Raw genomic sequence first — 11,792 nt, forward strand, 5'->3', positions numbered from 1 at the left:
TAACTCATGAAACCTGTTTTTAAACTTCACCTAAAGATACAGAACTGAGATAAACTGCACATGACCCGTCAGCCATTTGGGGAGCAAAATTCTTTCCAATGAAATCCAACAGTTAAGAGGGAACGTATCAGTAGCTGATACAGGGGCAACAGTTGGCTATATACACCTCACTAAAACTGACTTGCCGTAGTTTTGAGACAATAACACTACTTACCAACAACAACAAAATTAAGTACAGTTTTAACAATGCTTGGATTTGAATTTGAAAACCTACCTAGTAGCAATTCTGTGCTTTTGGTGCTGCTGGCTGAGCCCTCCTGAGACACTCCATCACTGCATCCAGAAATGCCCGAAAACTTAGAGGGAACTACTTCTAAGGGATTATGGATAGTCTGCTCACACCAATCAGAATATGGAATGTCTTGAAGGTCTGAAGGAAAAATTAATTAACCCAATTAAAGGATCACAATGGCTTAATTCCTATGCTTGCACTGTATACTACAGAAGAGATGATTCCTTGTCATTTCTTTCCAGCTTTTAATAATTACTTCCCATGATATAGACTTTCAAAGGAAATTCAGACTGCCCAGATAGTGAAACCTGTTAAATTCCAAAGACATTTATACATTAGATTTTATTTTTCTAAATTACAAAAATAGTATGTTTATTTAAAGAAGTAAAGATGTACACAGAATAAAAAGGGAAGATACCTTACCTACCCCCTCTCCCAGTCCTCCCACCCCCAAACTAAATACCCTCCTCATTTATATACATATAAAAATTCAGGTATTTTGCTATTTTAAATTTCTCTTTCTTGCTCTTTGGGTATGTAAGTGGAATTATATTGTACCTATTATTCTATGACTTGCTGTTCTCCCCATTTAATAATTATCAGCATAAGAATCATATTCCCTGGGCTTATAAGTTCTTTCCTTTGAGTTAAATTTACTATCCATGCATTGCTAAGGTACCCTTAAATGGGATTTTGAGGTCAACCAAACATCCCAGTGCCACTAAAATGACATCGATATTTCTTAATTTAAATTTTTCCTGAGCACTTAAACTAAGTGATCAGAGCAAATGGAAATCAGAAAGTCTTTGGTTATCCTTTTAGGAAGTAACACTGGGCAATGTAGAAAATCATACAACCTTAGTACACTAAGAAATAAGGTTCAGAGATAGGAGACACATTCAGCCAGAAGGTAAGACCTCTTGACAGCCAGTCCAGTACTCTTTTCACTACAACACACTGTCAAGAGTATTTAAAAAAAAAAAAAAAAAAAAAAAAAGGAAAGGAAAAGAAAAGAAAAAAAGAAGAAAAAAAAAAGCTTTCAAAAGCTTATCTTTAAAAGTCCAGGAAACTACACCAATGTCAACACATACTACCTCTCCCTATGCTGTCTTCCACAAAATAGATACCACCACCTCAATCTTACCTTTAAGCACTTCCTAAGACTACTATTTTATATCATCTAGGCAGAATATATCTTGGTTCCTTGGAAAAGAAGATCTATCAGTTTAGCATAGTTTTAAGATTCAAGAAATCATGCCTCTGGTCAGGCATTTAAAAGTAACATCATTACTTAAATTATACATTGAATTTATTTTTTAAAAAAATTTTTAATTGAAGTACTGGGGATTGAACCCAAGACCTCCTGCATGCTAAGCACGTGCTTTACCACACTGAGCTATACAACCCCTACACTGATTTTAAAAATAAAACTACTGCCAAAAGATTTGAGAGAACTAAAGATGTACTTAAGAACCAGTAATGTTGAATAACCAGGTACGAGATGAATGTTATTTTAGACACAACTGATGAGCTTCCCAGGGAGTAAAATGACAAAATATTCCAGCCCAAGGAACAGTAAGAAAATCACACTTTCTTCAATGTTTCTAAAAAGTTATAAACTAATCCATTTCAGCCTCACCTTTAACCAGTGACAAACCCCCAAATTTCCAACCTTTCAGAATCATATCTCATTTCTAAGCATATCATTCATTCTCATTAAAACAAAAAACAAACAAAAAAACCCCCGTTCCTCTAGCTAAGCTAGGTTCCAGAAAAATTAGTTTAGCCCATTTGGAGATGTGAAACATCACCCTAGCTATAGTGACAACAGAAGGCTTTTGCTACATGGGGTATTTTTTGTGTGTGAAACATGCTTAACCATACGAATAAACTTTTTTAATGAAATAATTACATGTACTAAATAGAAACTTCAGAGAACATGTGGACAGAATACAGGCACTATCTATAAACCTGCAGGATAAGGAGAACCAGAAATTCCTGAAACTGGGAAAGGAACAGCTAGTTAGCCTACTTTTTCTTATGTGTGGAAGACAATGTCTATGAGTCCACTGAAGGCAAAACCGTGCATACTGGGTTGATGGTACCTACCTTTAGGGACCTTTATTTCCTTTCTCTTTAAGAGAGAAGAGACACTTTTACTCAAAACATTTTATTTCAAGATTATTTTTAGTTTGGATGAAGCATTATGTCCATTAACTGAATCACTTTATCTATGTCATGTCTAGCTTAACTGTAGTTGTTTGCTTTCATTGTTTCCTCTCTTTTTCATTAATAATTTTCTAGCTCAGCTTTATCTATTAATTAAAAATGTAGACATGAAGCACAGGACAGACCAGACCCTAAGAGACAGAATACCTTCTTTACTCCCTGTATCTGAGCATAAGGCTGGCTCCAACTACTCTATGTAGGGAAAAACAAAAAGCTCTAAGCAAAGAATAATATACATATAAATTCATATGGGTTAATTCAGAAAAATCATAAGCTAAATTTTTCCTACCAGAAAGTAGTTAAGTTCCCAAACAGATTATGGGAAATGCTGAAACAATTATTTATTAAAAACATACAGAATTTCCATGAGGAAAGTTCTATTGCTGATATACGTGCCCACCTGATAACCAATTCTCCTGGGCAGCAGGGAAGTAAAACGAAGTGAGCAGGAGGTGTTTGTTCCTCAGGAGCACAGTAAGATAACTATAACCGAACCATCAGAATTTATGAGAGCATAGCATTTCTAACATAAACAATTTAGTGTGTGTTACCATTTACAGAGAGCTCACTGAATGCAACCTTATCTTAATGTTACTAAATACCAAAACCACACTATAAGGAAGGTATAATTATTCCCATTTAGAGATTTCAGAAAAAATAAAAAAGTAAAACTTGGCAAAACTAAGTGCATTGCCCAAGATTAAAGAACTAATAAGATGGAAAAAGTTTGGCTTCGAGCCTAAGTCTTCTTGACACCAAAACTCACTGCACTATGTTTACACCAGTGGTTTTCAGTGTTTCTTGGAGTCCTAGCATTTCCTAGCTTCCTCCAACTCCAACTCCAACTTCATACCTGGGCAAGGCCAGATACGTGGGGCACCACCTCATCGTTCCCCTTACACCTTCATCTGCATACCACTGATCTTTGGTATAGATTTTGATGAAACCATTACTCTCTCTCTAGGGCCCTCCTCTCTCCAGTGTAGTTTCTACCTAGCCATCACAATCATCAGTTTAATAACCTAGACATTCAAACTGATCTTCTTACCATTAGCCTTTATAGTTGGCTAATTTTTTTTTTTCCTAATGCTCTTTCTTTCACAGATGGACTAAAACACTTAGGTTTCCCACTCTTGGTTAGCTACACTAGAGCAAATGTGGTGAAATATATAAAGCAGACCCAAAAGAAACATATAATACTAAGTTTTGAAAGGCCAGCATGTCGCCTTGCACACTAAAGTGTACAATGCATAAGCTAATCTGTGAAGGTGGTAGACACAGAATAAAATGTTAGGAAATATTCTTATAGCCTCTCCTCTGGGCTTTAACATTTTTTGAACAACTACCGCTACCAACACAGCAGACTGAAAGTTTTTAGAGAATGGACAGCCTGGTGTTCAAGTCCTGATGTCCCTTTAAAATGATCATTAAAATAGCAGAGGGACTATTTTTAGTTATCTGCCATAACTGGATGTCTCCTTACTGACACACAAAATCCTGACTATGGCCAATAGAAGTGCTTCTCAAACATCACTGCGTACCTGAATAACCTGGGTTATTTAACCAGGTTAAAATGCAGATTCTGATTCTGTGTGCGGGGCAGAGTTTGAGATTCTGTGTTTCTAAGAAGCTCTCAGGTGATGCTGATGCTGCCGGCTCACTGACCACACTTGGGTGGGAAGGGCCCTGCAGGGCCTGGTCTCTACTATCTTTCTAGGCTGATCCTGTATCTCCTTCCCCCTTGCTTTTTGAGCTCTATTCACACGGGTCTTTTCAATCTCTTCTACTTCCCAGGCTTGCTCCCATGAGAGAAGACCTTTGCTCATGCTGCTTCCTCTGTCTCAAAATTCTCTATACTCCTGTCTTCACTTAGTTAGCTTCTATTCATTCGTTCAACCACAGCTCATAGCAACTTCTTCAGATGTCTCTTCTTCTATCTGCCTACCTAGTTATATTCCTTTGCTAATATGATGTGCCTACCCTTGATGGCACCTGTTACAAATGCCATATTATATTTGTGTATCAACTGTTCGAGTGATTGATCAATCCATTTCCTTCCCCGTTGGTCTAGAGCTCAGATGGTGTCTTTTTATTTTTTTCTCTCACAACTGTTTTTCGAGCACATAGTTTAGCGAATGCCTGACCTACAGCAGTGGCATAATAAACGTGTTGAATGCATGAATGAGTGAAGGTTCAGTGACTTTTTAACAATTAGCCTCCCTCCCTTCGCATCTCCAAGGTGAGTATCAGCAGTAATCATTTCCCAATTAAGAGTTATTCTCCCCCCACTGCTCCTCAGTCTAACACTTCCTATCACTAGATAACAAGCCAAGGGGCTCTGATGGCTGTGCCAATGCGAGATCGTCACCAGCCGCAGCCAGTCTTCCACTCGTCCCAAACTTCATGAGACTCTGCTAGATGACTAGTCCAGCTACAGACCACAAATGGATTAGAACTAGCTGTGACTGTGCTGTGACTCGGTAATAATTAGGAGAGTGGTTTCCCTATTTCTTGTTTGATAAATAAACAGAAAACAGTACAGCAAAACTCCACGGTAAGTGCTTCATAAGTATTTGCTGAATAAGTAAATGAAGAAACAGAACTTGGAAGAACTAAAATACCATAAATGATGTATAGAAAAATGATTCAAAATACATCTGCTTTAAAAAAAAAAAAAGCATCTTCTTTGCTGTGTACATCAGAACAGTACTGCTCAAACCTCTCACTCAAAGAAAATGAAAATAATTATAGCCCGCTGGGGCCCTGGACAGGACTGTTCATAGTGGGAAGCACCTAGTCCAAGGGTTTGTCAATCAAGGCCCTATTGGGGCATGGAACCACTGAAGGGTTAATATCCCAGCAAATCCATATCCTGTCTGCGGTATATCAGTGTGCCACAACCCAGCAGTTGGGAAGCTCTGAATCAGAATACCAAGGAGAAATCTGGGTGAATGGCCCAGAGAACTTTGGTTCTCACTAGGTTTTCCTGAGGATGGCTAAGTGGTATTCACCAAGAAAAGGTATCTATAGTAATACTTTAAACACATACATACTAATTTATAATTGCTAATATATGTCACTTGTTGAATCATATAAAAAAGCTGAATCTGGGTCTGCATCATTTACTCCCTCACTGAAAACATACTGAGTGCCTAGTGTATAAAGTAGTATGCAGCCAGGTATTAGAAAAATAAAAATGAAAAGGATGACAGACCATCCCCTGAAGGAACTTACTGAGTGGGAGGGGAAAAATAACCAAGAAATAATTATCATAAGAGATTTATAGACAAAGGGCAATAGAAATAAAATACTCCTGACTCTGAGGATGGGGTGGGCTTGCCAAATAAGATTGTGTGTGTCTGTGTGTGAGCTGAGCTCGCATGTCTGTGAGGAGAGGAAGGAACAAGAAGGAACAAAAAGGAAAACACATTTTTCATGCCTAGAATCATGGAAAAAAGCATAGTCTGTTTAAAAACATCAGTCAGTCAGTAATGGTATGTCAGTTATAAGATAGGCGAATGGTGAGAAAGATATTTAGATCACAAAAAGAGTCTCGTGTGCTGGACATGAATAGCCAGTAAAGAACTGTCACCAGACAGTACTATGAAAGATGAATTGGAAGGCGCCAAAACTGGAGACTGAAACACTAACACTTCCGTAGGGAGATGCTGGACTAAGGCTGAGGTAGTGAGAATGGAGTAAGAGGGATGATCAACAGGGCTGGGAGATGACTTGTGACTGGAGCAGATTCAAATTCAGGTGGATTCATCCAGAAAAACATAATCACTCACCTGAATGACTACATATTGCACTTAGTTGATTACTGGGCTGGAAACCCAGAATTTCAATACAGACACAATAAAGGCAGTTATCATCTGTATGTTCCTGCAGTCCAGTGTCTTCTGTACTTTCTAAAAACAGAGAAGCATCTGAATGGATTGAATTCATTATTTCCGTAAGACTCATCTGCTGTCGTAGCAAGTGAAAAGAGTTTTTCACAAGACCTCCAGTTCCAGATGGAAGACCTGTGTATAAGCAAATATAAAACATAATCTGATGAAGACAGTATCAGTGACACCTCTTTCAAAGTGTCTTAAACTGTATGAAATTTTAATGAAGGGAAATTAAGGAATAAAACCAGAACTCTTGTTATGACTCAAATATAACCTTAACTGGGGAGAAAAAAAGGATAATTTGCTTTAAATTAGGAAAATAATTAAAATCAGCAGATATGTTTATATTATTTTAATATGAGGTGTTAAGTAACAAAATAAAAAATCATTATTATACATCTAAGGCATCATTTCAATTATTTGCAATATTTGCATAAAGTAGTAATTCTGAGTCTAAAGCGGTCCTTGTTAAAAAAATAATCAAGATTATAAAGCTTTAAACCTGGGACTGATATGCACATATTAATTAAAATACTATAGCTCACACCAAAGAGAGATCATGTAACGTGTGATAACATTTTTCTCCCTCCCTTTCCCCAAGCAGCTGTTTCTTAGACCTATGACAGTTAAGTGTTAAATTATTTTTCACGTATCTTTAAAAAAAAAACAAAACAGAAGCAATTGATCTGGTTTTTGTCTTTTTGAGAGGCTAGGTATTTAGTTGGAAAAACACTGCCTTAAGTCCCTCCACAAAAAAAAAATATTGTGGTTTAATTTTAAATTGACTCAATTATTTTGCTATAATTTATAAGTTGACCCAAAAGTAAGTATAATTGAATTTTTATCATCCTATGGAAAAGAATTTTCTTTTTCATGTAAAGACAAGACCAAACCCATGCATTACCTCCTGCATCATGGGCAAACACTCTCGCACCTCGATCATCATGTGGAGGTATGTTTTTTGTCTGAAAATAGGGGATATCCTTTACCTAAAATAGATATGTCATGGTAAGTCCTGTTATAAAAAGAAGTTTACTTTATGAATATTAGCAAAATTACATGAAATGTAATTTAAACAGAATTACTAGAGCACATGAACCTACAATCAAAAGATTACTAAAGAAGGTTAAATTATCAAAACTTGACAAAATAGTCTAAAACCCTTAAAGTCCTTATCTATTCTTGGTGACTCAAATGGGTTTTAACATAATTATTTCAGAACTTATCTTTAGACTTCTGAGCAAATGTGTATTCTTTAGTACTATAAACTAGAGATCTGTGAGTACTTAATGGGATATAGCACCCCCTATATGACTTTAGCATGTGTGGCTGCCCTGTATGGGATAAACAGGATCAAGGATTAAATAAAACAAGGGATACATTGCGTTATTTCAAATGTACACAATGTTGTATGTCAGTTATATCACAATTAAAAAATCAACAAGGAATTAGTCAAAGTGACTTTTTAAAAAGCAAGATTAGGAACTAAAAGTTTCTAGTGAGAATATACTGATAAAGAAACCAAACAAGATGCTGATTTAGCATTGGAAGAGAAGGAAGGATAATGTTCTGGGGATATGGAGATGCTAAACAAGAGTACAGAACAGTTGAGAAAGGCGAAATAATGCTTATCACAAAGTTTCTTTAAATAAAGCTGCCTTAAAAAAAAAATCACCTCTCCCCCAAATTAGTATTCACTTTAAATTATAACTAGTAAGCAGTTATAAAATGAAAAAAAAGGAAACCACCTCAGAAGAAAACCACAGAATTTATGATACCTGGAATATATCATTGATGTCTACTGGAAGAGCAAGGCCGATATAGTCATCTGAGCTACCGCATGTTGCACTGGACACCATGGACCTCACTGAGGAGGATCGCTGCAGGGTATTTTGGTTAATAGGACTTAACAAATCTTCTTTATCTAGCGAAGCGTAACTTAAAGCTTTCATAAACCTATAATACCATTCGAAAAACTGCATTAGTTCCTTGATTTCTAGTATAAATCATATAAAGAAATTATAATTTATTTTCAAAACTTCATAAAAGAGAAGCTAGTTAAGTACTAAGCAGTGCCATCTTGTTTACTGAGAACATACAAATACTTGAAAATATTTACCTTTTATAAATTGATAAATAAAAGGTCATCAGTAATGCTGACTGTTGACCAAAAAGCAATTGTTATGGTCTCATAGGTAAAAATAAGGTGAGCAATTAAGATAACTTTCAATATCTAGATGTTAAAAAAAAAAAAAGAAAGAAAGAAACCTGACCTCAGAAGTCAGAGGTATTATCCAAAGACTATCTTCACAATCACTTGAAACTACTAGATTTGCTATCAAGTACCACCAAGGGCGTATCTACTAACTAGATTTAATAATATTTCTATGAGAAATAAGAATAATCACTTATTCTTTGTGTGGCAACTGCTTTAATGGTTTATCAAAATAAGATTTTTTAACACAGCAGACACAAAACAGTAAAAACGGTATCATGTGTAAATATTACAATAGCTTTATATGAGGCACTGATACTTCCTCAATGTATTCCCTATCAGTGACTCCATAATATGGAAAAAACACTGACACTTCCATAAGATACAACTTCTCACACAGATTCTTACTCATGCAACAGACTTGTTAAAATATTTACTATATACCTGCTTTGTATATATAAGTCAGCATACAAAGTTTCACAGTATATGCATATCGCTATTTGAAAACTCAAGCCATTTAAAATGTAATAATGTTGCCTGATATTAAAACAAAGAATTATTTTGTAAAACACACAAAATAAATCTTTCATTAGTAGCTACTAAAATTATCATAGCAAAAACCACTTCTCATTTCTACTCATTTCCACCAAAAAACCACTCATAACTGAAATTTACAAATTTTATAAAACAGGCCAGCTGCCTTTAAATTGTACTCTGCTATACTTCTCTGACTCCATAAACTCTTCAAGGACTACTGGAGTGAAGGGGAAGAAATTATTGGATTACTTGCCTCCCCATCTCTGTTCCAACTAGAGTAGTTCCATTTTTGTATATTCTACATATTGGGTTTCTACAGAAATGTTTTTGTGAAGAAGGGGTTTCTCTACTTAAAAAAGCAACATTTTAAAAAAGCATTTAAAACCACTGATCTAGTCCATTCTCCACTAAATGAGGCAACTAAGGCCTGCACATTCTAAAATTCATGAACTTTATCACATAGGTTTATAATGATAAACAATTGAAAGGTTTGCCTGGCTTTGTTCTGGATGGATGAGGCTTGCAAAGTTTCTGAATTCCAAGTAGATGAGATGTTACAGCGTAATTTATGGAACTTTTTCCAAGTTCCTTCACTCAATGCCAGGATTAGAATTCAAGATTAAGGTATCCTACTTCAGTGTTGTTTCTACTATGCCCCAAAGAAGTATCTAAGAAGATACAATTTTATGACATGCTAACCATTATACCACAGTTATCAGTTCAATCATTCTTCTAATTTTATAAGAAAACCAAAAGTAAATTAATAATAAATCTTCTCAGCTTAGATTCCAAACTATTATTTTAAAGTAAATTTTTAGTTATCTTCCATCATTCCCCTTTTATCTGAACTAACCAAAGGCTAGAAGTGGGAACAGGAAGACTAATGCCAACACAATTTTCTCCTCTACGGAAACTGGTACCCAGTAAGTATTAAATACTATTTGAAGAGTAAGTGAAAGATTTGATGAACATGGTTTTTGTTAAGTCTTCCTCCTCTCTGTATAGCTGTTCCTGTTTCTCTTCTTTTTCTTTTTATTTTTTTTCCTTCCCAAGAAATTAAAAACACCTATTAATCACTTAAAATGCCAATAACTTGGCATTTTATTCCAAGAGTAAAATTTCCAAATATCCTTCTCATGTTCTAACAGGGAATACAGGAAATAAGATCCTAAGAACACACATTGGTTAGGAAATAGTGATTTGGGGTAGCTGTCTTTTCTGGTTTATTCTAATGAATATTTAAGCACTAAAGCTTTTTATCTATGCTGTTATCAATTTAGATATATCAATGCCTGCTTCAATGAGATAGAACAACCCTAACTGGATGATTCAGAGTTAACAGCACTTTGATTACGGTATTGAGGTGTAAGATGGTGGTACTCTTACAGCTTACTTTGGTGTGCTATGTTACTTACTCCCTGGCTGAATGCTACGAGGCTGCTGTGGTCTCTGGGTTTTCAAATACTTTGTTGTAGTATAAAAGTTTCTTCCTTTGCTACCAATTTTATCAGCTGTCCTCTCCTGTCACAGTGTCCCTATCAGTAGAGGCTTATAACCATTGCTTCTTTTGACCTGAAAACCTGATATCTAAAGTTGTTAGAATAAACATCAACAAACTTTGAGTGTGGGTCACAGGTACATCCTTTGAATAAAATTTGTGAACTTTACTGCATAGACTTATACTAGTGAGCTATTGAGAGGTTTGCCTGGCTTTGTTCTGAACTGATGAGGTTGGCTGTCAGGTAGATAAGACACTGCATAATTTTTGACATTCTACCAAAGGGAATATAATTTATTACCTGCTACAAGGAACCTCTTCTACTAAATGTGTTAGCATTACTGAAACAAAACTGCATAATAACTTCTTAAGTATTTGGTTATATGGAACCAAATGGATTACACTAAAGAAATAACTATAAATACTAACAGCCAACTTTTATTGAGTGCTTAATGTGCCAGGCACTTTTCTCAGTACTTGACAAATACTAATCCATTTAAATAAATGTAAATGAATAATCTAAAACTTAAAAAAGCTTTCAGAAGTATTTGGCCCAAAAAAAGTAGATGTAGAAATTTTTGCAATAATCAAATTTAACACCGCATATCTGTTATAGATAAAATCTAAATTGTTTACTTTGACCAGCTTGATACAATCTTTAGATATGGCATAGAAATCCCCCAAATCTTCTTCATCCTTTTTGTTTTGTTTTTTCGGGGGAAGGTAATTAGGTTTATTTATTTTTAACAGAAGTACTGGGGACTGAACCCAGGACCTGTGCATGCTAAGCACACACTACCACTGAGCTATTCCCTCTCCCCTTCCCCAAATGTTCTTGAGCACAAGCAGACTGTTACTGCTGAATCCTGAGGGCCGAGTAATTCATTTACTGTTCATTAAGTTCCTACTTAATAATTACAGCCACTTAAAACAAACTGAGAGGAACTGAACTGAAAATTTCAGTTATCTTAAAAAAAAAAACAAAAAAAAAAAAACAAAAAGGTCAACTTTTGGAGCCTTAAATTGACCTACCTGAAAAGGTTGTTTGTTATTGTAGGTCTTAAGCTCCTGATTCCCCCGACATGCTTCTTTTTAAAATCGATCCTTGCAGAAGCGAGAAATAAATAA

General features: G+C 35.5%; 1 protein-coding gene across 6 annotated transcripts in view; it reads right to left on the bottom strand.

Annotated features, from left to right (window-relative positions):
• Positions 1-11,792, bottom strand: part of RICTOR (RPTOR independent companion of MTOR complex 2) — a 102,775-nt gene that overhangs the window by 6,146 nt on the left and 84,837 nt on the right. For 3 of the 6 annotated variants that reach the window (XM_031444295.2, XM_031444287.2, XM_064480214.1), the window contains 5 exons: positions 11,697-11,768; positions 8,193-8,370; positions 7,319-7,403; positions 6,313-6,546; positions 275-430 (listed from right to left, as the gene is read on the bottom strand). In XM_031444295.2, the coding sequence (XP_031300155.1) occupies positions 275-430; positions 6,313-6,546; positions 7,319-7,403; positions 8,193-8,370; positions 11,697-11,768 (725 nt within the window). Of the gene's footprint in view, positions 1-274; positions 431-1,285; positions 6,547-7,318; positions 7,404-8,192; positions 8,371-11,696; positions 11,769-11,792 lie in introns of those variants that run through there. The other 3 variants (XM_031444291.2, XR_010378144.1, XM_064480216.1) reach the window with 3 other exon arrangements.

Source organism: Camelus dromedarius, chromosome 3, assembly GCF_036321535.1.
Source record: "Camelus dromedarius isolate mCamDro1 chromosome 3, mCamDro1.pat, whole genome shotgun sequence".
Classification (NCBI taxonomy): domain Eukaryota; kingdom Metazoa; phylum Chordata; class Mammalia; order Artiodactyla; family Camelidae; genus Camelus; species Camelus dromedarius.